This window comes from Gadus macrocephalus, chromosome 1 (genome assembly GCF_031168955.1).
Source record: "Gadus macrocephalus chromosome 1, ASM3116895v1".
Classification (NCBI taxonomy): domain Eukaryota; kingdom Metazoa; phylum Chordata; class Actinopteri; order Gadiformes; family Gadidae; genus Gadus; species Gadus macrocephalus.
Genome location: NC_082382.1, coordinates 5,880,487 through 5,906,784, shown reverse-complemented (window position 1 = coordinate 5,906,784; position 26,298 = coordinate 5,880,487). Strand labels below are relative to the sequence as shown.

The window sequence follows — 26,298 nt, the reverse complement described above, 5'->3', positions numbered from 1 at the left end:
TGCACTACAGCAATCACCACATTTTCAACCCTTTTCTTTGGTGACCCGAACTGTCTTGTGATACTGATATCCCCCCCTCCCCCCTTCCACTGTTTCAACCGCCCCGCCGTCGAGACACTCTCCCAGGTAAGACGGTCGGTGTATTGACTACACTTGTTGTTAAAATGTAATATTACCCTCCTCCTTGAGCCTCCCGAAATGTCTTTACACTTTGTTGCTAAAATATAAGATTACCCTCCGCCTTTTTACATTATAAACCAGGATTTCCACATTATAGCCATGGATTTAATTACTAGAGACACAGAGAGACAGGAATAACTGATGAGAACAAACCCAATACACACACTTGTGGCATTCAAAGTTTCTATGCAGAAATGTTTTGTACTAATTTTTGACAATTCGATTTTATGTCTTAAAGAAAAATATTATAATTATATGGTGTTTTATATTATGCCTTACTTTAGCAATTCTAATGTATGTCTTTCATGTCGATAAAGCCTTCTAACTCTTCAATCTTGAATCGTCAAAAATCGCGAGACATAATTGTTTGTTGACCCACCAGACTTCTTCACCTTGCAGTTATTGGGCTCTCTCTTTCTTTATGAAGCTCAGTGTCACAAATAAGACTTTACATCTTCTAATGAAGGCTACGATTTGTTTGATTGACATCCAATGTCAGAGAAGTCGGGCTGTGCTTTTTTAACACCAGGAAATGCTAGCGAAGGCGGGACTCCAAGAGGTCTTCCACAATTGGTCTCAACTAGAAAAAGGAAGCAGACAGTCTGGAACCAGTGTGCGGTTAGATACAGAGAGAGAGAGAGGGGGAAAGCACAGACAAAGGGGGCGACACACACAGACAGAAAAAGAGTCCTATGAAGAAGGAAGAGACAAGTATTACATTTCCCTTAATTCCTCTTTTCTGTGGATCTCGAGGTAAGGACATTTTTATCGAAGCCTATTTCATTCAAAGAATGTTTCACGTAATGACTCAATGAATGAAACTTAATTAAAGGACTGTTTCATTTATCAACAGTTATAGGGTGACCCGGTCTCCTGCTTTATACAGGATTTTTGATTGGCTCTTGTTTTTTTCTAAAGTCAAACAACTGCAGGACACTTTTCTAAATCCTGAAGAAAGCAGGGAGGGCTGTAATCATTGGGCTGTGTTTGATGGCCATAGAGGTTAACCTGTAGCGTATAGCTGAGTGAAGCCACGTATAGCTAGGTGAAGTGCATATAGCTTGGTGAAGCCACGTTAGGCTGGGTGAATGGACACACCACTGCACTGCACTCACTTTCAAAATTCCAGTCCTTTCAAAATTGTATTTACAGTCATGCTATCACATTTTATTTTCAACTCCAACACAGCACCTCAAAAACACTCATCTCCCTCTTACCAACACATAACATGCCCCAAGTGCGAGTCACTAGATCTGTCTCCATGGCCCTCCACCCAGTGCCTGCTTTCAATAACGGCTATGGACAGAGGTCCTTCATCCATACCGTCACCACAGTCTGGAATGGCATTCCCCATCACATTAGAGTATTACAATCCATCACACAGTTCAAAAAAGCATATAAATTGTTACTCCTCAACACATACACTTATAAGTCAGCAAACACTGACTTATGCGTGCTATGTCCCTGTTAAGTGTTGTATGTAAATGTGACGTGTGATGTGCCTTGTCCCTGTATGTTATATGTGCTGCAGAACAGGAACCTGCTGGAAATCAGTTATTTTACTGAGACAGGCCCGTTTTATATTGTAACTTTGTTACTTCTAATACTTTCCTGTATAATAAAAAAAAAAAAAAAAAAGCCCCGTATGGCTGGGAGAAGCCCCGTATAGCTGGATGAAGCCGGTCCATGGCGATTCTCCCAACTTTTGGGGAATAGAACTACGTGAATGTCAAAAGTTAACAGGACTTTAACTTTTGAAAGTCCTGGTATTGGTAATGAGTCCCACACAAACATAATCTCTGTCTGACATTAGGTTTGTTGGGATCTTGTCACCCTAACTGTTTCATTTGTTAGTCAGGTGTCCAGTCATGAAGGAGCAGAAGTTGAAACAGGAAGTTTGCAGTATCCAACAGGAAGCTCCAAGTGCTCGGCAGGCACTGCTCGATAACTTCACCAACCTACTGAAGGTTGCCGAATACTGCCATACGAACTACCTACAGGTACTCTTACTACTACTAGTAATTAGTAATTATATTTTTACTATTACTACTGCTAGTACTACTTGTACTACTACTACCTCCAATACTAATACTACAATACAAACTACTTAAAGGTAGGGATGTCACGAGAACCGATACTATAACCGATACCCGGGATGTCACGACTACCAAGTCAATGCGTCAATTCTAAAAACATGACGCACTCGGTTTTCTACAGTATCGTAGGCACCGTAAGTACCGGGGATGCAATTCCTCCGGACGTCATGTGGGCAGCTTATACACCTACAAGTGTTGTAGTCTGCCGTTAAATGCCAAAGGAACACGGAAGATGGCAACTGCAGCTGCAGCGGGTGCGCCAGCTCCGCCTCGGCTGGTCGAGAAAAATAATAGCGATAATCGTGCCTGAAAGTACTTTTGCGTTTGAGGCGGATGTTCAGGGATTGATAATAGATTCGCAAAAACCTATATGCAAACGGTGCCGTCAACCTTTTCAAACGAAAGGAGAGAACACTTCCAACTTATCGAAGCACCTCAAAGACAGACGTCCAGATTTATTCAAAGAATTCAAGTTGAGTGAGTTTCAAGTCATGTTAGCGTTACATTAACAACGTATCCAAAGTGTTATCTTTCTTATCCTTATCCTGAAATACACCGTGTAAAGCGACGGTCAAACAGAACTTACCCTGTAGCCCCCTTTACTGTTTGCATACGCACATAGTGCCACACTACAAACAACCACCACACACGTCATTTTAATCCACTTCATCTTCTTCCAACGCAACGCTTACGTTCATTAGTTTATAGTGGTGCGCGGATCACGGAATTACCCGTGAACCGTACGGATCAACCCTCACGGTTCGGGACGCAAGGGATCCGCGGATCGGCTGACGATGCAAAAACCAAAAAGTTGTGCGTTCACGTGATCGGCGCATGTTTAAAGGCCAATTCTGGTATTTAGCACATTGAGCCCCCTTTCTTATTTGTCTAGGATGAAATACAGTGGTTGACACAGAAATGTTGACTATTGGTCCTGTCTTGGATATTTGGCTCATTTCAAATCGCCCCTGCCTCCTTCACAATGGCCGGCTACGGGAATTCACAAACCTGTCCTTAAAACGACCCTAAAGCCCAGTTCAGACCAAAGATTCACCTTGTAACGGCTTGCAACGAGACGGTTTTAGAACGTCGCAGGGGCGGTGTGAACGGGTCGTTGCAAGCCGTTGCAAGGAGTTGCAAGGCGTCGCAAGGCGTTGCAAGGAGTCGCCAGAGATTGAACATGTCAAATCGCAAGGTCCAGTTTTAGAACGCGGCGATTTAACTATTCCTCTTCAGCCAATCACAGCACAGAACAACTTGTACGTCACGGCCTTACTCCGTCCCGGTACCGTACTGTCCACTCCAGCATAAAAAGATCCGAAGATGGCAGACTTCTGGTCCGAGGAGAGGGAGGAGAACTTAATTCGGTTGCTGGAGGATCAACCTGTCCTATACGACGTTGGTCGATATCCCCGACTTCCAGCTCTCTACACAGATTGGCGTAGGCACCCTGTTTCTGCCGCTGAAGTACCCAACTGCGGCTCCATATTCTTGGCTTTATAACTCGCCGTCTTCTCCTTTTCATGATTAAAGCCACAGCAAAAACTGCGACCATTTCACTCTCACTAACATAATTAGGCCTGTTTATAATTAAGCTATCCATCTCCAAGTAGTAGTTGAGCCAATGGTGAACAAAGACAGATCAATCTGAAATTCAACTAACGGAAAATGCAATGTATCCAACAACGGGTAATCTAAACTAACTGTAAGCTCCATCTATTTACTCCAATGCAGATGTAGTGGAGAATGACAAAACATAGTAACTCTAGCCTACTCTCAAGTAAAATAAAAATAAAACTAATTGCAAACCTAACTAATCGCAAACCTAACTAATCTAACCTAACCTACGCAAATGATGATGTTGCGGCTCTCAGCTGTGCCAGAGCGTTCACAGTTGCTATGGAAACCACCTAGCGTCGCAGTCCGTTGCAGCGCGTTGCAGCCAGTGTGAACTGCCCAGTTTTAGAACGTCGCAGCCCGTCTCGTTGCAAGGCGTTGCAAGGCGTTGCAAGGAGTTGCGAGTTGCAAGCCGTTGCAAGGTGAATCTTTGGTCTGAACTGGGCTTTAAGCGTTCGTTTTCAGAAATGTGCAACTCACCGAGTGGTAAGTGGTGTTCGTTGATGTTCCATATCAAGTATCGTAGCGAAATACAGTTTCTGTCGTTTTATTTGGCATTTTGTAAATCACATTGAAACGGAAACCGGACTTGAATCGGAAACGTGCAGGGGGCTGTTTATGTTTTGTTGGAGTCTTTTCGCTCGGTTCTCCGTCTCAATCGTACGGCTAGAACCGAGCGAAAAGACTGCAACCAGCCCCCCTTTCCGTTTCCGGTCATCGAATAATGAGTCCATTGTCCAAGTCTTCTGTGCTTCATTTGAACACAGATTAATAATATTTTTTTTACTATCCACGTTAAAAAGGAGAAGGAATAATGCCTCAGATTGCACTTTATTTACGATTTAATTTATACATTGGATGGACATCTTGAGTTGAGTTTATTTTATGTGGACACAAGCTATTTCTATTTTATTTACTATCCATGTTTAAAAGAAGAAGGAATAATGTCTCAGTTTGCACTTGCATTGTTTGCCACTGTTCTTTTTTGAAATGTTATAGTGGTTTATTCTTATTCATTACTTGAAGGCTACATGCCAATGCCACTATTTTTTGCATTGTTTTTAATAAATGAGTGTATGTTGAAGTACATGGGATTGCTTTGTTTTAGTTTTTTACCGTGGCATCGAATTTGGTATTGAGAATTGTGGAATTTCACTGTTATTGGTATTGACAACTAAATGTCTGGTATCTTGACATCCCTACTTACAGGTACTACTACTACCTCCAATACTGCTAATATTGTCATACCACCTAATTAGTTAGTAGTACTACTTTCAATACTGCTTTTACTGCAATACCAACTACTTACAGGTACTACTCACATACTTATACATAATAACAATGACATACAATTCAGTGTGTTTCTCTCTCTTCCCCCGACCCCACAGTCGGGAGTGAGCAGCAAAAAGGCATTGGAGGAAACCAAGAGCTTCGCCAGCCAATCGCTGGCCAGTGTTGTTTATCAAATCAGCACATTGGCCAATAGCCTGCTTGCTTTGCTTGATGCTCAGACAAATCTGATTGGTCACATGGAGTCTTCCATCAACCTAATTGGTCAGGTAAACTGTTAGCACCCACAACAACTTTCTCATAGAGTAGTTTAAAATGATTTAAATTAGTAAACAAAAACAAATAAACGCAAACAAATTAACACATCTACAAATAAACATGTCAGTGTAGCTTTGTCCCCTACTACATACCAGCTAGCTGGCTTTAACATGTTAAATTAACGTCTCTACAAATGGACATATATGTACAGATAGACACTGAAAGATGTTTGGAAGACTGATAATGATGATGTTTGGATGAATGGACGGACGGTCAGACTGTGGAGATGCACAGGGAGAAAGTCGCCCGGAGAGAGATTGGCATTTCCACGGTTATGAAGCGAGTTCCCCGTGGAGCAGAGATGACCCCGGCTGACCCCGCGGTACACCGTCCCACCGAGTACCACCGCCGACCCATCGACTACTCAGTACTGGACTCTGTTGGCCACCAATACACAGTAATGCACAGTAATACACAGTTATTCCCAGTTAAACACCGTTATACGCTGTTATACACAGCTATACACAGTTATACACAGTAAAAGACAGTAATACACAGTTATACACTTTAATACACAGGGCCGCAGTAGCTCAGGAGGTAGACCGGGTTGGCTGGTAACCGCAAGGTTGCTAGTTCGATCCCTGTGTTGAGGTGTCCCTAAGCAAGGCACCTAACCCTAACTTCTCCCAACGAGCTGGCTGTCTACTTGCATGGCTGACACCGCTGTCGATGTTCTCATGAATGGGTGTATATTAGGGCTTTGGATAAAAGCGCTACATAAAATGTAGTCCATTTACCATTTAATACAGTTGTATACACCTTGATACACATAATGCTCAGTAATACACAGAAATACACCAGTTATACTCAGTAATAGACAGCTATACACAGTTGTACTCAGTAATTCAGTTATGATCAAAATAATAAAAATAAAAAGTCATCCACAACAATACTTACTGGACTGGACTCTCTGTGACACGAATACACAGTAATACTCGTTAGCAGAACCACACATTCACACAAACACAAACACAAAGAAGGGGTGCTTTGTGAGCGTGGGAAAATGCCTCAATTAATTTATTTCCTCTCTCTCTCTCTCTCTCTCTCTCTCTCTCTCTCTCTCTCTCTCTCTCTCTCTCTCTCTCTCTCTCTCAGATACCAGGGAAGCAGCATTCCGGAATGATCCGTAAAGCTGGCAGCTCAATCAGGTCAAACAGTCTCTTCATTCTCTCATCCAATTGGTCTAAGCACTGGATGGATCCGGATTTCATGTGTGTATGTGTTTGGTGCAGGTCCTTCAAAGCTCCTGGACAAGTGATATGTCCACTCCCTCCGTCTCTTGGGTCAGTGTGTGTGTGTCTGTGTGTGTGTATTTAATAGCAATAATTAGGGGTCCTACAAAAGAAAGTAGGAACCCAATCTTATTTGTTATTATTATTATTATTGGATGGGTGGCGCTATAATAAGCTTTAGAAGTGCAACATACTCAACAGGCTGCCATTTCCACTAGGAAAGTGCAATATGCATGAAACTTGTTATTCATGCAACATTCGTAATCATAAACAACTTTCAAGGTCCAACCCATATGGTAAGACCATTTGGATACACTGCAACGCACTTGACCAAAGGCCAACATTACAACAGATTTGGTGCCGGAAATGGTAAAAGCTGCAAACTCGGCAGATATGCAACAGGTGACTGTGGGACTGTATGATGATCAATTCATAGCAATAAGGCGAAAGACGGCAGAGATATACATTTTATAGTGAAATATAAGAATATATCTGATGTTTAAACAGCTCCAACAATGTGTCAAAACACGTAGGCTTGGCTTTCAAATATTGCTACTAAGAGGAGATTCCATTGTATACCAATGCCAAATTTGAAGTCTATATTTGAAAAAAAAGAAGGATATATTTGTTCGTAGTTGCCTTTCTCTCTTCAACACAGGTTGAGCCTTAAAGCGGTACACACGTCATTTCGCAAACGTCAGTTTTGATGATGGGTTTTGAAAAAGTATGCTTTAGAACCATGGTTGGTGATGGTTTTGTTATGTTAACTACCGGTAAACCATTTTTTAAGGCATACCAATGCCATATTACCATACAAACCAAGCTCACCATAAATCCATGTACGATAGACTTTATTTCTCAAAATATACTCAAATCTGCTTTAAACAGTCTATGTGCATGTAGTGTAGTGGTACTGCATCGGATTCATGACCATCGCTGGTTCAAGTCCAACATCAACAAACAACTCTGTGAGACATGACATCAAATCAAATAATGTTTACCTTCATGTCATTAGGCCACCAGCATACTCTTCATACAATAGGGCCCTGTCCTGGTTGCTTTAAACTATATTTATTATTATCTTGTAATTTAATTGCACAATTTTCTCCAGCTTTGGCAAGCCTGAGGAACCACCCACTGAGAGTGACATCATGATGAGCAAAGCCCCGCCCACAAACAATAATGTCACAGGGATACCCGTCTCTTTGAGAACTCCCTGGTCAAATTATCCAGTGGAGCTGGTGGCCCAGCCCACTTCAAAGGAGTTTCTGTCCAATCACAGCCTTCGTCCCCCCTCCACGCCCCCCAGCCTGGAGCCTGGTAGGAAATAACAAAGATACTGCAGTAGTCCTACACGTAGTCCTTCCCATAGTCTCACACATTGTACTACTCACAGTACTACACACAGTACTAAGCACATTACTACACAATCACATAGTCATACGTGTACTACTGTGTAGGACTATGTGTACATTTTGTGGTGCATAATGGGCAACGGTGTTTATTACTCCCTCAGTGGAAGAGGTGACCGTGTTACTGCCCACTCCGGCTACGCCTAAGCTTGATGTCATCTCTAATTCCGCCATCGAGGAACCCAGTCCACCATTTCTGCCACATCCCGACCTTATTCAGGATGGAGAAGGTACATACCTGTCTGTCTGACTGTCTGTCTCCCTTGCTGTCTGTCTATTTGTCCATCTCTTTACCTGTCGGACTATCTTTCTGTCTTTTACTGAATTTTTTAAACGGTTCCAGTAATCATTCTCTGCCGTATCAATACACAAACACCAGCTTTGCTTTCTGGCTCTCTTCTCTTGAACAGTGATACAGCGCTGACATAGAATAGAATATCTTTATTGTCATTGTAACAAGTACAACGAAATTAAGTGCAGTCCTTGTTCAGTGCAAAAACATCACATTGAGCTAGTACGTACACATGCATAATTAATTAAATTAAAACCATAAAAATAGTCAACTCATAAGACAAACCCACACAAACATTCACATTCATAAATGTGCTTACACAAATGTGATACACAACTATGCTTTGGTAACAACATTTAGTGAGGTTATGGCTGTTGGGTAAAACTAGGGGTGTAACGGTACACAAAAGTCACGGTTCGGTACGTACCTCGGTTATTAAGTCACGGTACGGTAAGGTACGGTTCATAGTTCATGCAATTGCTACTATTATTTCAACTTGACATCTTTCTGATATTCGCTGGAAGGTGCCTTTAATCTTTTAAACACATTTGATCATTAGTTTAAGTTAGTGTTAGTGTAGTTTTTAGTGTAATTTGTGATACTCGTGGACCAAACAATGATTACCCATACGAGGGAAGGGCTGCTGATGTACCGGCCGGGACCAACGGCCGGGGCCGTTGGAGCCCCACCCGCGGGCATACCTGCGGAGCTTAGGAGACACCGGAGGGGAACGAGAGCCGGAACGAAGGCAAGGTTGAGACGGGAGACGCACAGGAGATTTAAACCTTGCCTTCCATCTATCGTGATGGGGAACGTGAGATCGTTGGCCAACAAAACGGACGAACTAACAGCCTTGGCGAGCGGTCAGTGTGTGTACCGGGAGTGTAGTTTGTTGTGCTTCACGGAGACATGGCTACATAGGAATATACCGGACTGTGCTATCGAGTTGGCTGGCTTCACGCTAGCGAGAGCGGACAGGGGACGACTGAGCGGAAAGAAGAAAGGAGGGGGTCTAGCCGTCTTTGTGAACACAAAATGGTGTAACCCCGGACATGTTACCGTGAAGGAGAGCATCTGTACTCCAGATATCGAACTGTTAGCTGTGGGATTGAGGCCATACTATCTGCCTCGGGAGTTTTCTCACGTCATCGTTGTTGTTGTGTATGTACCACCGTCCGCAGTGGCAGCGCGCGCCTGTGACGTCATCCACTCTACCGTCGCGAGATTACAGACTCGGCACCCCACAGCGCTCATGATAATCAACGGAGACTTCAATCATGTCTCTCTCTCCAAAACTCTGACCAGCTTCACACAGTATGTGAAATGTAAAACCAGAGGAAATAAAATTCTGGACTGTCTTTATGCCAATGTGAGGGAGGCATACAGCTCCTCTCCCCTCCCACCCCTCGGCCAGTCTGACCACAACTTGATACACCTTACACCTGTGTACAAGCCTGTTATAAACAAGCAGCCGGCTACCACCAGGACTGTGAAGGTGTGGTCTAGAGAGGCTGAGGAGGCCCTGCAGGACTGCTTCCAGAGAACAGACTGGGATCTGTTCCAGGAAGACCACGCAGAGGACATTGAGGGACTCTCCCATTGCATTACGGATTACATCAGGTTCTGTGAGGACAGCGTTGTACCCATCAAGAAGGTCCGCTGTTTTCCTAACAACAAACCCTGGATTAATAAGAACATTAAAATCCTACTTAACAGGAAGAAGAGGGCTTTCATGGCAGGAGACAGAGAGGGGGTAAAATCAGTTCAGAAGGAGCTGAGAAGGGAACTAAGGGCGGCCAAAAACCGCTATAAGGAGAGGCTGGAGGGCAAGCTGGAAATGAACAGTGCCAAGGAGGTGTGGGATGGGATGAAGCAGATTACGGGACACAGACTGCCAGGTCCAGCTGTGGGGGGCGGGCACGAACGTGCTAATGAGCTGAACCTATTCTTCAATAGGTTCGACTCAACCCCTGCCCCAGTGAGCTCAGCGAGTCAGTCTGTGCCCCCCTCCTTCACCTCCCCTACCCCCAACCCAGTCACCTCCCCTCCCTTTCCCCCTCCACTCCCCCTTGCTACCAGTCTTGTCATTACATCAGGCCAGGTGAGGCAGGAGCTATCTAAGCTCCAGAGGTATAAGGCAATGGGTCCGGACAACATCAATCCCAAGGTGCTTAAAGCGTGTGCCGGACAGCTTGCTGGAGTGTTCCAACACCTCTTCAACCTCTCCCTGAGGCTAAAGAAGGTGCCCCAGTTGTGGAAGACCTCCTGCATTGTTCCGGTGCCTAAGATAGCTCGTCCTAGCTCTCCCAATGACTACAGGCCAGTGGTGCTGATCTCACACATCATGAAGACCTTCGAAAGACTGGTTCTACAGCACCTCAGGCCCCAGGTGTGTGACTCCATGGACCCACTGCAGTTCGCGTACCAGGCCCAACTCAGCGTGGACGACGCCATCATTTACCTGCTGCACAGGGCTTACTCACACCTGGAGAAGCCGGGGAGCTCAGTGAGAGTCATGTTCTTCGACTTCTCCAGTGCGTTTAATACCATCCAGCCTCCCCTGCTTGAGAAGAAGCTCTCAGCAATGCAGGTACACCCTGACATGGTGGCCTGGATTGGTGACTACCTTTCCAGCAGGCCACAGTACGTGCGGCTGCAGAGCAGCCTGTCAGATGTGTTGATGAGCAACACTGGCGCACCCCAAGGAACAGTACTTTCACCCTTCCTCTTTACCATCTACACCTCTGACTTCAGCTTCAACTCTGGAACCTGCCATCTCCAGAAATTCTCAGATGACTCCTCCATCGTGGGCTGCATCAGTGAGGACAGGGAGGACGAGTACAGAGGTGTGGTGGAGGACTTCGTCAGATGGTCTGAGGAGAACCACCTCCAACTCAACATCGGCAAGACCAAGGAGCTGGTGGTGGACTTCCGCCGGAAGAGGAAGCCCCCAACCCCTATTACCATCCAGGGGGTTGAAATTGAGACGGTGGATTCGTATAAGTTCCTGGGAGTACACATCAACAATAAACTGGACTGGTCTGACAACACAGAGGCCCTCTACCGGAAGAGTCAGAGCAGACTCTTCTTCCTCAGGAGGCTCAGGTCGTTTGACGTGTGTGGCAGGCTGCTAAGGACATTTTATCTGTCTGTGGTAGCCAGCACGCTGTTCTTTGCTGGGGCGTGCTGGGGAGGAGGCATCAAGGCTGGGGAGTCAAACAGACTCAACAAGCTGGTTAGGAAAGCCAGCTCTGTTGTGGGACTTGAGCTGGACAGTCTGGAGGTGGTGGTGGAGAGGAGGATGAGGGACAAATTCAAGTCCATCATGGGCAACCCCTCCCATCCCCTCCATGCTGAGCTGTGGCAGATGGGGAGCACCTTCAGCCACAGGTTCATGTTCCCCAGGTGCAAGACGGAGCGCTTCAGGTGCTCCTTTGTGCCGGTAGCCATTAGGCTGTTCAACAGTGCCCGATGATGATTGTGTTTGTGTATGTCTATGTGTTTGCATATGCATGTGTGTGTGTGTTTAGGTATGCGTATATATGTTTATATGCATCACCCATCTTGATGTTGTTTCTATTTGTCTTGTTTTTGTCCCTATTAACTATAAGCGTCTCCTTATGCATTAGCACTTTGTATTTATTTATTGTATTTATTACATTGTTATTTTGTCCTGTGTCCTTCTACTGCTGCTGCAACAAACAAATTTCTCCTACGGGGGATTAATAAAGTTATATCGTATCGTATCGTATCGTATCGTAGTTAAGGGGAAAATGAAAAAAAACTGCTTGTTTGTCAACAACGGAGAATGGCCGTCGATCAGCAGCAATGAAAACACCAATAAACTTGGTTATGGCATTTGCATTTCTGAATTCCCAGACAGGGAATTCAGAAATGCTGTTTTTTTTTTCACACAGCAACAATCATAGTAACACCTGGATGGTGCCTTTTCAAATGTGTGTGCTAGGGATGTGCATTTCTGGCAAAAATACTATTCGATATTCGCTGAGAAGTATTCGAATGATATTCGAAAATCGCTCAATCAAGAACCCCCCACGCACGCACGCACACACCTCGGATACCCGCACACACAATGACACAGGGAGAGGCTTTTATGATTTGTATGAAATCAATCTGTTTATTTCAACAACTGCGTCATCAACATTCAACATCAAAGTTATTTCAACGTGGGCTTAGGCAGATAGACCTACATGCGCAGAAAACGGATCGCTATTTATTTAGTTTACTGAACACAGCCTGCATGGCGGTGAACTAGACACGTCAAAAATATTACTTCACACGGTGTCTTTTTAGAATTGATTACCAGCATTCGTAGTGTTGATCAGCAGAGAAATAGTCTGCCAAAGACGTTGACGTCGCTTAGCAACCGAGGACGCTATTCACCACCGGAAGTTGTGAAGGCCCATGCAAGTCAACGGAGCGTTCAAAAGCTTTGAGAAGAGCCCTGTAATAAATAACGATAGTCACATTCATTATTCGATATTCTACGTGACTCAGACTATTCGACGATCGTTGCCCGCTATGTACGCCACATTTACGTACTGTGGTACACCTCTGTAACCGCTCCGAAGTGCCTGTACCGTGACGGTTCGGTACAAATACGTTTACTAGGGGTGTACCGTTAAACCCCTAGTAAAAACGGTTTTGTAGTCTGTTTGTTCTTGTTTTCATGGACCTGTATCTCCTGCCTGATGGCAGTAGTTCAAACAGTTTGCGACCGGGGTGTGATGAGTCCTGCAGAATGGATTTGGCCTTTTTAAGGCAGCTCGTTGTGGATTATAGGAGGAAGAGCCGCTGCTGATAGGCGGGTTCTGTGTGAAGAGGGTCTCTGACTTCCGCTTCTTGGGAGTTAACATCATGGAGGACCTGACCTGGGGCGTCAACACCACTGGGCTAGTGAAGAAGGCCCAGCAGAGACTATACTTCCTGAGAGTTCTCAGGAGGATCAACATCCCCCAAAAACTGCTGGTGTTCTTCTACCGCTGCTCAATAGAGAGCATAATGACCTACTGTCTGTGTGTCTGGTTCTCAAGCTGCACTGTGGCACAGAGGAAAAGGCTCCAGGGGGTCATAAAGGCAGCGCAGAAAATCACCGGCTGCCCTCTTCCATCTCTGGACGAACTGCACTGCCACGCTTCCCTGCCAAGAACCTCACCTGAATGGAATTTCCCATGCAGCAGTGTCTTCATTTCACTTTCAGTAACATTAATATTAACATTAACTTTACCATTGGTTTTTGCAAGTTATATTTTGGTTCTGGGGATATTGTAAGACATATATATTACATGAAAAGTCAATTATTAGGCCTAATTTCTCTGATATAAAGGAAATTACAAAAATGAGCCAACGCCAAAAAGGCTTATTTCCGACAGATGGACTTATCTGAAACGCCGCTCAAGTAAGCCTGACAGTTAGCCTGGTACCGACCAGGTTAGTTTGCTCGTATAAATTGCCATGGTTACTTAGCGGAGATTCCCTTAAGCCACGTTAATGGAACGCAACTCTAGCTGAAAGTAGCGAGGCTTGGCGAAATAGTAGGGCTAATAGATCTACTGAGGACACTGAGGCCAAAGCCTTCCACGCTGCATTGTCCCACCTGGAGCAGCAGGGAAGTTATGCTCGGCTGCTCTTCATGGACTTTAGCTCTGCTTTTAATACCATCCTCCTCCACAGACAGGTGGTCAAACTGACATTGGAATACCACACTCCACCTGCCTTTGCTTTGAAGACTTTTTATCAGACCGCACAGGGAAACAGTGGGCCCCCACACCTCCACCACCCTCAGCCTCGGCTCCCCACAGGGCTGTGTGCCGAGTCCCCTGCTCTATACCCTCTACACCAGGGGTGTCAAACGTACGGATCAGGCCCGCAAACGGGTTTAATCCGGCCCGCGAGATGATTTTGTGAAGTACAGTATTGAAAAAAAAAAATATATATAAAAATCCTTCCTAGCATTACATGGATTGCATTGACTGGCACTGATTAATTTGTTGTACATTGAACTACTGGACAATTGTGTGTAACTGGAAGTCGCTTTGGAATGTATCATAAAATGATCTGCTATTTTTCAATGAAAGAAACTGCTGTTCTTAATGTGTCCACTAGAAGTCGCAATAGCAATTATGTTAAGCAAGCAAACTTTATACCGGGGCTGAGCAGGGAGCAAGTATAAACAGGTAGTGCAGCTAGCCCGGAGCTACCTTGTCGTTCTGCCTTATACTTCCAACATTATGCGCTTTGGCACTCTCATTGCCCCAAAATGTCTCTGTCAAAAAGACGAAAAGTGGACACAGAGTGCAGAGTTTTCCAAGAAAAATGGTCATCGTCCTTTTTATTCACGGAAGTAAATGGGAAACCTGTGTTTGGTGTGCTCACAGCATGTTTAATTTTACATAATTATGCCATATTTTTACAGGTCCGGCCCACTTCGGAATAGATTATCCTCCATGTGGCCCCTGAGCTAAAATTAGTTTGACACCCCTGCTCTACACCCACGACTGCACTCCCGCCCACCACAGCAACACCTTCGTCAAATCTGCAGATGACACCACAGTAGCAAGTTGTTAGCGCTGCACCACCCCACCAAACGCTCCACCTCGTCTCTGTAGGCGGTCTCATCCCCCCTTGAGATGAGCCCCACTACTGTGGTGTCATCTGCGATTTTATTACCAGGCGGCCGGTTACGGTGTTCCCTTTTTGAGTTATTATATGCTTGTACTCCTCATAGACCTCCACAAGCAGCTTCTAATCTCCTCTGGAAAAGATCCCGCTCTGTCCTTTTCGGACATTTGATCCATGATTTGACATTCACGGTTCTGGGCTGGTTACATATCTCGTGAGCGATTGTAATCCACGATGACGTAAGCCTGAGCAAAGCGCGGCTGAACTACATTGATGGAATGGCTTTAGCCTGAAGTGGAAGTTGGCGTTGGTTCTAACCGGGCTTAATCAACTAAGCGCCGCTTTTGTTAGCGACTTTGATGGAATACCCCTCAGCTCGCCCCTCCCTTCTGTGTTTTGTGCATCCAGAAAGAACTATCATAAACGCAGCGCAAACCCCCACAACACCCACCCCTTGCCGGCGATTGGTTGGAATACTATTTATTTTGGTTTTGAGTGGTTGGTTGTACCATTTGTTTTCGTGTCCAATCTCGAAGCATCTGCCTACTTAGACATTAGGGGTGTCAACAATAATCGATTCGGCGATGCATCGCAATGTGGGGCATTCACGTTTCAGCATCGATGCGGCAACATGCCATAATCGATTATGTCGCTGTTTATTTTCGGGCCTCGAGTGGACAATAGAGTTGTGAAGTACATGCTAAGCGGCGGCGCTAGCTAGCAACAACACTAGCCTGATTTCCATCGGGGACGTAAGCGCCGCGGAACGGCTGCGCCGCGGTCACCGCTGCTGATCGCTGCCACTCTAATCAATGAAACCATTTCCACCGGCTCAGCAGCGTACCAGAAGCGGCGCACCGCGCCGCAGCGCTACCATTCCGTAGCACGGTTCAGCCGTTGCTGAACCGCGTCAATTTCAACAGAGCAGATCGATCCGGGCAGGAAGTGGCAAAGTAAAAGCCATAGAGCATCCGGTCAATTTTCAAAATAAAACACAATACGCAGCTCATGTAGCCTATCACAACTTCACATCAACATTACGTCATGTCCGGTGGCATCAGGTCAGCAGTTAGTCAATCAAAGGGTCTCAGAGGGTCGTAACATGGTCGACGAGAGACTGATTGTCGAAGTGGAGCAACATAAAATAATTTATGAAATATATCATCCTGTCAGAAAGATGCCATGTCAGAAAGGACAAAGCCTGGCATTTAATTGAAGTAGGTTTGAAAAAATTTGCCTCGTTGTGTGCAGTAGAATTTTGATGCATCGCAATGCATCCTAGAATTGAATTGAATCGAACCGTTACCTGGTGAATCGTAATCGAATCGAATCGTGAGGGCAGTGCCAATGCACACCCATATTAGACATGTTGTTTTTTTACAGCCAGCGGATTGTCAGGAAAGATCAGATGAATGTGAACATTTATGTTTCGGCCTATCATCACTGATACAACCTTTTAAAGGGAAATTATGGCAAACTTGATATCGATTTATCTCTCAAATCCAGATATCACATCGTTAGGGGCTAGCTCGTCTAGCTAGACCTCAGAAGGGGTTAGCTCGTCTAGATGGACCTCAGAAGGGGCTAGAATTAGCTGGAAATCCTGGCATAGCTCTCCAAGCTAGCTGCAGTCTTTGTTGTTCTGTATTCAAAAGCAGTATTGGGCAGCATTTTATATTATATATATATATATCCAAGCTGTGTAGTAATTCTCCCGTCAGAGAGTCTGAGGACAGTTTCTGCTTAAGGAATGAATAAAAAAACTAGCATCCATCTCTGACCCTCTTCTAACTCATGGATGTTGAACTTTTCCCCCAACCTCAGGTTGGTAAGTTGACCTCCCGGCGATGGCATTTTCCAGTTTTTGATTTTTGGATATTGCTGAGAAGTCTAGGCTTCAGGAGATCAGGGATCTGCAAAATGTTTAAAGCATTAATTAATTAATTAATTAATTGATTAAAAAGTACTTACCCAATTACTGTGGTAACTTACCTTAAGAATATAAAGTGCAGTATAAATAAAATTTATTATTATTATTATTATTAAGAAGAGAAATACTGTACCAGACAAAGGCTAACAAACACTTCTGCGGCCCATAAAAATGAACATTATAGAGTAGTGTAGTATTGGATCTTAATTTTACAATGCAATAACATAACATAAATACATCTTATGCATAAACCAAAGCAATGATATGTACATTTGAAAACCTTTTATACATGTGACACAGCTTGTTGCTGATGGATCGAGATATTAGACCTATGCCTTTCTACCTGCCTGCGTGTCTGTCTGACTGCCTGCCTGCCTGTCTATATACCTGTCTTTTCTTTCTCAGTTTCTTCCACAACTCGGAGGAATCGCATGCGTCGACTGCCCCCCATCTCCCGCTCTCTCTCTCTGAGGGGGAGGGCTCGCCCCCACGACACACACTTACTACCTTCCGTCCAATCATGTAAGATCCTGCTTTGCCCAAAGACAACTGTTACTGAGCATGCAAGCATTTGATTGACATAAGGGTATATATTCATTATTTTAATATATATTATATATATACATGCTTTCCCTGTTGTGTCAGTTGTTTAATCTCCTATCTCGCCCTCCTCTCTTCCTCTAGTGATGATCCCGCCCCCTCCTCCTTATGCTCCTCCTCCTGCTCCTCTTCCTCTCTCCTCTGCTCCTCTTCCTATCTCCTCTGCTCTTCTTCCTCTATCTGCTCGTCTCCGCTTAAATGCCCGCCTACAACACCTGGGTGAGACTTACGCATGCATACACAGACACCGACCTGGGTACATGGATACATTTTGATCAAATTTTAATTCCCCTCAAATCTCTTCAGACCTGGAGCTTCCAGTCCCGCCCCCTCCTCCCCTGTTGGACGACAGCTCGCAGTTAAAGTGATATCCCTCTTGCCACTGACATCAATACTCCTACAGGATTATGGTTGTTTATTTAGAATAATATAAATATGTGTGAGTTTATATATATATATATATTTTGTGTATGTATGTAGGTTTTTATTTGTCACATACTCATACAGGATGTGCAGTGAAAGGTTAGTATACTCTATGTTCTGTGCTTAAAAAAATAAATAAAATAGAGTAAAATACAATATAAGAAATGAAATGTATACACAATTAAAACTGCATAAACAGGGAGATGTACAAATTGTATTGTGCAATATGGCCATTGTTAAAGTGGGGATGAGGGGATTGTCCAGTGGTTCAGTATCATTTATTGACTGTGTTCAGATATAAAAACACACACACACACACACACACACACAAACATACACACACATACACACAGACGTATATATGTGAATAAAATATATGCTGTTGAGTAGATTTGGCGGTAACTCAACACGAGTTTCGTTGTGTCTGTATTTAATACCAACTTCGGTTGCTGAAGACTGGACTGAACAACAACAAATGCAGACTGTAAAAAGTCAGAGGCCTGTACAACAGACGACGAGCAACAATAAACAATAGTATTGCAGCATAAGAATTATATTACAGATTAAACAAGAACATATTAAAGGGGACAAATTATGAAAACAACACTTTTCCTGGGATTTGGGTTGTTGTTTTGGGTCTCTGGTGCTCTTACACGCATACAATCTTTGAAAAAGTCTACATTTTTTGAGTGAAATATGCATTTCTGAAAGTACCCCGCCTACAGTTACCAAACGAGCGAGTCGGTTTCGGCGCCCCCTCCTAAGTAGGAAGGGGGCACAGTTGAATATTACCTCCCAATTACCCAATCCCCTCCAATCAGAGCATAGATACGATTTTGTGGACCAGCGGATGTGCAGCTCCGGCAGGGGGAACTCGGCGGCAGCTCAGCTCCGGGAGTACAATCCCTTTTCCTCCCTGCTCCGGACTGCCGCCGAAGAGTCCGGAGGAGGAGACATGGACAAGAAAGGGTTTGTACTCGTGGAGCTGAGCCGCCGGACTGCCGCCGAGCTATCCCCGCCAGACTTTTCAGCTCCCGGAGGACTCTTCAGCTCCCGGAGCTGCCGGCCTACCGGCTGGACGGCTTCAACGGCGGCTGGACTGCTACAAAGCTTCGGCAGCAGTCTGGCAGCTCCGGTGTGGGGAGCTCGGCGGCAGTACAGCATCTCAGCTCCCGGAGTCTTTACTTGTTGCAAAAGTGCCAGAGACGTCAGACGCAGTCTTTGTAATTCATAATATCATCCGATGCGCACATAGCTTTTGGCCGTGATATTAGATATAATATGTATATATAATATTATTATTATATTATATTATATAGATATAGAGTTCCAGGAGTCCGCAAATGGCAACAATCCCTTCACCATGCTGTGGTTCAGTCTGACAGCTCATTGGTCAATGGGCAGCAGCTCATTTGCATTAAAGCTACAGACACCAGAAACAGCGCATTCTGAAGGGACTGAAACAGGGGAATAGCGGTAGGCAAGATTTTTTTTCCTAAAAGTTATTTCCAGCAAACAGCTTCAAAAACATGTTTTCTGGAACTCAAATACTATGTTTACTTGTTGTGAAAACCCCATAATATGGCTCCTTTAAACAAAACTATCAAACAATACATAGGAAAACAGAAATACACTGCTCCAGCTCATAACGATTCAATATTTTGAATCGAGGAGTTTTTGTTAGTTTTAATATTGTGGTCATTTTTTTCCGCTCATCATCGCAGTTGTTCCACAGCCTAACTAAGTTAACAATAGAAAAGCTAAAAATAGTCCCAGTGATTAGGCCACCGATCTGATGTCAGACCTTTATTTTGACGGACGTACGTGGAACACCTACAGTAGGATAGCCATTGCCATGGTAACTGGATGGCTGTCTGGGCAGTAGCTAAATATTGCGAAGCACAAATATGACCCAGAGTATGTCAAGTATGTCATATGGATTTATGTACATTGAGGAAAAAAAGGTGCCAAACCCCAAGTGTGTGGCATGTAGTGAAGTGCTGGCACAAGAGAGCATGAAACCATCAAAATGAAACGTCATTTGGAAACAAAAGATCCAATGTGCAAAGACAAACTGGTCGAGTACTTTCGAAGACGACTCCATGAGCTGAGGGCATCACAGATGTGCCTAACATCATCATGTTCCAAACAAGAACCGGCACTCTGCGCATCTTACCACGTAGCTCATCATATTGCAGAGGCCAAGAAACACCACACAATAAGCGGAAGAGCTTCTCTTATCTGCAGCAATGGACATGGTCAGACAGGTTATCGAACCCTCCGCGGCAGATAAGCTGAAGACCATACCACTGTCAAATGATATTTGGTATTTCTGCCACAGGATTCCATTGACCACACAGTCTCTTACTGACACATCTAAGTAAAAGGCTTCCGTGAAGTCTGGGGCGGCCAGGGACGCGGCACTATACATGCTTTGTTTTAGTCTGGTGAATGCCTCTTCCGCCTCAGGGGTCCATTCCAAGATGGCTTTTCGGTGTCCTGCTTTGGTGATAAACTGTCGCAGAATAGGTAGGCGCATTGAAAAAAGTCTGGTGACATAAATTTCCTTGGTTTGAATAAAAATGGGTTGCGACATAATGACATGGTAAATGTGGGTCCCAAGGCCAGACCTGTTGAGAACCACTGGTATAAACAATATTTAAAGTGTAAATTGTTAATTATAAAGTGGCTAAGTACCAGAAATGTAATGTAAACAAAGGGAAAGTGTCCCAGTGATCAAATATATATATTTGTATATATAACTTTATTTATCTAGCACTTTTCATACACAAGGCAGACTCAACGTGCTTCACATATAAACATTGTCATACAATAAAATAAAATAATAGATAAGTAAAAGAAAACATATGCAAAGAAATAAGTAAGATAGAAAGTTAAAAAGGGCATTTTAGTATTAAAATAGAAAATAAAGGCAAAGTTAGAAAAGCTTTCTAGAAAGTGCAATGTTTTTAAGATTTAGCAGAAAGCTAAAGCAAACATAAAAGTCTTCAGTCTTGTTTTAAAGGTGCTCAGAGTTGGGGCAAGTCTTAAATCCTCAGGGAGTTTATTCCAGCTATTTGTTGCATAGTAACTAAATGATTTCCTGCTTTCCCATGTTTCGTGTTTACTCTGGGGATAATTAACAGATTGGTCTCAGAGGATCTTAGTGGTCTAGAAGGCTTATGTAGTGGAAGCATATCAGTTAAATATTTTGGGCCTAAACCATGTAGGGATTTATAGTTTATTATATAGGTTATTATATATAGTTATATCAATAGTAAAGATGACAGCGCCTTCTCCATTTATGCAGACTGTCTATGATTGTTGACACTGTCACGAAAATAAGCATGTAAGCTGTATATCCGCACATTGCCACAAGGGAGTAGGACCAAATATATAAGCTGTAATAACTGCTCATGGCCACAAGATGGCAGCATATTCACACATATGAGGAAGCCGGAGGCGGCTCTCAGATCATAGCCACCAGAGCATATACTACATAACTACGTCATATAGGCCACGCCTACTCTGTATAGGAGCAGGTGCGCCCCAGGGAAGACAGAAACACACGGTACACTGCAAAAAAGGCCCTTCTAGAAATAAGCCTAATATTCCTAAATCTAGCCACATGATCTTGTATTGAGCGAAAAAATCTGCCAATGTGGTAAGCAAAATGTACTAGGTTAGAATTCTTAAAACTAGCAAAAAAGTCTAGCCACTGGAAAATCATAATGTGCCATAAAACTAGACAAATAGGCTAGAATTTGAGAAAACTGAGCTTACTACAAGCAATACAATCATATTTATTTAAGACAGAGTAACTTAAAATTAGTAATTTAGTCTTTTAATTAGCTGACTATTAGACTTTATGTCTTGAAATAAGATTATTATTCTAATAATTGAGCTGACTTTAAGAATTAATACCTTGAAATGGTTTTAATAATTAGCCAAAAAGGTTTAAAACAAGACACAATATCTTAAAACAGCACAATAAAAATAAGTTCATTCGTCTCAAATTAAGGCACAGAAGCATCTTGTTTTTAGCATTTTGTTTATTAAGAGATTTGAGAAAATATGCAGCTATTCAAACAAAGTAAAAACTAAAATAATAAAAACAAAACAAAACACTTCCAGCTGCTGTTTTGAATATTTGACAGAAACAAACATGTCAAACAGTAACATATTCAATGAAGGACCTCAGCAAACACGTGGCTAACATGGGCCTGACTCTCAAACTGAGCTGTTTTTTTAGTTAGAGATATCAATAGTCAATCACTCAATGAAGGACCTCCACTCGGCAATGGCTTTTTTGTAGGAAGCAGTTAAATCTCGGTCATGGAGGGAGTCCTGGAGAACCTCAGTTTGCAATACTGAGAGCAGTGTGGAAATGAACTTTGGATAAGTGAGGTGCAGGCAATAGTAATACCCCAAGAGGTAGAGCAGGCCTTCATGAAACTTCTTCCTGTCAAAGGTGGTCACTGGTGTGTTTCCAATGGCGATCATGCAGTTATCCTCATAGACGAGCAAAACTGGACAGGACAGGGGTCGCTGGCGCAAGTATGCATCAGGGTCTTCTGAAGCCTAGATGACAAGAGTGGAAGTTTAGGAAATCACAAGAAACAAAAACCTTGTCCTGGACTGGGATACTTCCAAAAAAACACAACAATTAGGTCACTGACAACACTACCTTTTTGTATAAATGACAGAGGCTTACCACAAAATAGAACTGAAAAAATAAATACTTGTCTCACCGTAAGGACATGGAAAACAGCCTCGCTGCTTGCGCCCAGCTTCTTAGGTGGCATAGTGCTGGATGAGAAGAGCAGTGGCAGGGCTCTGAACACAGCAGTGGCATGTTCCACTCTTTTGAAAGAAAGCACAATACAAGGCAGTATGAGTAACCACTCATCATGAGATCTCAAAATATAAACTTGGACAAATCAAGGTACTGTATACAGTGACCACACCTCCATCCAACGTTTTAGGGGGTTTCATCACTTTCTTCATCACCCCATAAAATTGGACCTTTGAATAAAAGTCGTCCCATCTCTTCCTCATCTCCGAGATGTAGTGGGCATTGTTTGGCTGTATTATCCTTTGCAACTCATCTAGGACCTGAAAGACATTCAAAAACAGGTGTAAATGACTTTCATTGCCAGTACGTCCAACACGTTGATGACTGATGGGGCGGTGGTGGCGCAGGTTGTTGAGGAGTTGGTCTAGTGGTTCGAGCCCTGCTCTCTCTGACCTCACCGACGTGTCCTTGAGCAAGACCCTGAACCCCAAACTGCTCCCGATGTGCAGGTTGGCACCTTGCATGGTAGCCTCCGCCATCGGTGTGTGAGTGATTGACTGATTGAATGAATGGGTGAATGTGAAGTATGTCATTGCAAAGCAATGTAATTCTCCCTTGTAAGTCGCTTTGGATAAAAGCGTCTGCTAAATGACTAAATGTAAATGTTCAATTAAGACCTAATGGTTAAAGACCCCTAACGGCCCCAAATCGTGTACTGAAAGCTACAAAAAGGTTGGGACTGGTTAAGAGAGGATTTGCTTACATGATCCAAGTCTTTGAAACAGGAATATGCCTCCAGAATCTTGCTGGGTCGGTCTTGCTCTCTAAGAGTGTCAGAGGTTATAAAGCGTCTTCTCGCCTGAAACTCCAAGTTCAGCAAATGGGTTACTGAAGCTTTTTTTGGCTTCCTGGACCGGCACATCTCTTGCAGTGTCTTGAAGTGCCTTGCCTGGCTTTTCTGGCTGTCCAAGAAGTCACCCAAACCACCTAAAGGAATAATAATTTAAAAAAGGGTTAGAGGTGTAAAGAAATATTAGGTTTCCAAATTAAGTAGGAGGTTATTAGGATTTTTTTTTCTACAGTATTGCATTGTTAGAATACTAACAGGCCACTTACCCATGGCCTGTTTTCTTTTGTTTGTATATTGAGCATAGCAATCTCTCCCACACATCTCAGTAATCAAAAATGCATCACGACAACTTGAGACTAGCTGTTACTTCCCACAAAAACTCATGTAAACAGAGTGTATTAAGTTTGATACATACATTCATCACTGCTATCCAGGTGTTGCACTGGGGTGCTGGCTCTGACTGGGGACTGCTCAAGAATGACCGTAGAAGCACTTGAATCCCCGTCGTAGTCACTTGTAGTTATTTCCCCAACATCACGCCGTTGTTTCTTTGCAGTAGGAGTGCCCTTCTGGGGACTTCTTACATTCGATAGCCTCTTCATGAGCTTTTTGGCAACATGCCCCTGCCATAAAAACAGTCAAGATTAAAATATGACAAATGACAATAAAAATGACAATAAAAACACAAGCAAAAGGGAGATAAAAATTCTTACCCAGTCTTTTAGCATTGGATAATATTCCACCAATCGCTTTGCCATGGCATTGACCTCTGGTCTTGTTGGGTATCTGGCATCTTTTGTGGCTCTTGCAATTGACATCATATTACACATAGTGTTTCTAATGAGCCGGCAGAAGAGCTCCTTAGATAAATCCACGATGTTCTCAGTCCCCAACCGTTTCTGCTCGAAGTAGGAGCGTCGCACCTGTTCAAGTTCACTGTCTGTGTAAACTACGTATTCTGGGCTGGACATAACCACGAACTTGGAAGGGTTGGGCTCTTCTTGTGAAGGACTACTGCCTCCAGTCGCTGATGGTTGTGGTAGTTCAGCAGCAGTCTCCACCTAAAATACATTCACATTTACATATTTCATAGGATAACTTTCCGTCATAAATATATTCCCACAGAATGAGTTTTTTGCTCTGTAATAATCATATAGCCCAGCCAAAATGTAAAGCCCATACAACATGAGACCCCTGTGCAATAACAATTAACTGTTATATAACTGCCCACGAAGAACAGAGATCATGCTGAATTTTGTTTAAATATGGACTTACACTATTGTTACACTGACTTGTCAAGCCTTTTTTTAACCAAAGAATGAGCTTTGGCTAAAATAAATACAATTTTAAAATGAAAATATTTGTAAATTGATGCTATCAGATAGACCTGTGGATGCACTTACATTTTATCATTATCTTAACTTAATGTGCATAATATGGAACTTAGCGTTTCAACCTTATTCACAACAAGCCATATAGCCCGCCGCCTGTGAACATTTTCAGGACCAGGAAACAGATCCTTGATGTCATCTCGAGTAAGTGAAGGCAATAACTTCTCCAATCTTGGCAGCTATAGAAAAAAATACAGTTAGTGCCAAGACACTGAGCTTATCACAGACTTAATTCAGCCATATATATATATGTATATATATATATATATATATGTATATATATATATATATATATATATATATATATATATATATGTATATATATATATATATATATGTCTTAAGTGAGTAGAACCGGCAACCCCTGGTGGAAAAATCAAAGTAGGCTACAGTAGTGCTATGCATGTTTCAACTTGCCAAGGCGGATGACTTTCACCGGATGGACAGAGGGATTTTTTATGAATGGGATTTTTTGTCAGTCAGCATGTAGCTTGTAGTACCAATAAAATTCAAGTTACCAGCATTGTTAACAATTACTGCAAAATAACGTTTGTGCAAGACACAAAACATCATGTTGTTGTTGGGACCTTCTACTTCTTCCCTCTATGCGGCGAAGTGGTGCGCCTTCTCTAATTGGTGTGAGAGGAACCACGCTGTCCCATCTCAATGCGAGGTGGGAAGCGTGCTTTCGTTTCAGAAAACCGCTGCTTAGAGAGAGCGCGGCTCCTGCTAGCGTCGCTATAACACACAAACAACTGTTGTGTGGAGCGGAACGCGGTCGAGCGATTCACGCAGTGCCGGTGTAAGTACCATATTGGCTCGGCTACCAGATCGGCTCGGGGTCCGTCGTCTGCTGATTACGTTACACAATACGCTATCTACAGCAATAAGGTCTTTTATGGCTTAAATTAAAGAGCCTGTAATGATCTTTCATTTTGAACATAGACCATTCCCAACCTATCTGTATGGATAGTTTTCTTCTAAAAACAAAACATCCCTCGGAATCATCTTGGCTGTTAAGATAAGCCGTCCGTTTTGCCAGATTGGGCACATTTCCAGCCTAATTTGGCTACTTTGAATCACGTTAGGCTGGAAAACCGGGATATATGCCCAATCTGGCAACACAAACCGAAACTAGACATAGACCTACTCGCGCTCACACATGTGCTCGCTGTTTCCTCGTGGTTGCTATGACTACAGCCAGAGCTACAGCACAAAACCGCCAATCAC

General features: G+C 43.4%; 2 protein-coding genes and 1 long non-coding RNA gene across 7 annotated transcripts; 2 read left to right on the top strand and 1 right to left on the bottom strand.

The window, feature by feature from the left end:
* Positions 1–772: 772 nt before the first annotated feature.
* Positions 773–18,298, top strand: LOC132460959 (abl interactor 1-like). Of its 5 annotated transcripts, XM_060055932.1 has the most exons (11): positions 773–933; positions 2,035–2,180; positions 5,282–5,452; positions 5,719–5,898; positions 6,597–6,649; positions 6,734–6,784; positions 7,845–8,053; positions 8,250–8,375; positions 17,415–17,531; positions 17,694–17,828; positions 17,916–18,298. In XM_060055932.1, the coding sequence occupies exons 1-11, from the start codon at positions 873–875 to the stop codon at positions 17,975–17,977; spliced, it is 1,311 nt and encodes a 436-aa protein (XP_059911915.1). In that variant the 5' UTR covers positions 773–872; the 3' UTR covers positions 17,978–18,298. The 5 variants fall into 5 exon arrangements, with proteins under 5 accessions (XP_059911915.1, XP_059911926.1, XP_059911944.1 ...); XM_060055943.1 differs by lacking the exon at positions 17,694–17,828; XM_060055961.1 differs by lacking the exons at positions 7,845–8,053; positions 8,250–8,375.
* LOC132461394 (uncharacterized) lies at positions 12,200–13,588 on the top strand. Its single transcript, XR_009526612.1, has 2 exons — positions 12,200–13,099; positions 13,157–13,588. It is a non-coding gene; the product is annotated as an uncharacterized LOC132461394 (long non-coding RNA).
* Positions 18,299–22,021: 3,723 nt separating the features above from the next.
* On the bottom strand, positions 22,022–25,246 carry LOC132460996 (uncharacterized). Its single transcript, XM_060056021.1, has 6 exons — positions 24,391–25,246; positions 24,093–24,300; positions 23,591–23,814; positions 23,000–23,147; positions 22,784–22,893; positions 22,022–22,613 (listed from the first exon to the last, which is right to left on the bottom strand). The coding sequence occupies exons 1-6, from the start codon at positions 24,646–24,648 to the stop codon at positions 22,305–22,307; spliced, it is 1,257 nt and encodes a 418-aa protein (XP_059912004.1). The 5' UTR covers positions 24,649–25,246; the 3' UTR covers positions 22,022–22,304.
* Positions 25,247–26,298: the final 1,052 nt, after the last annotated feature.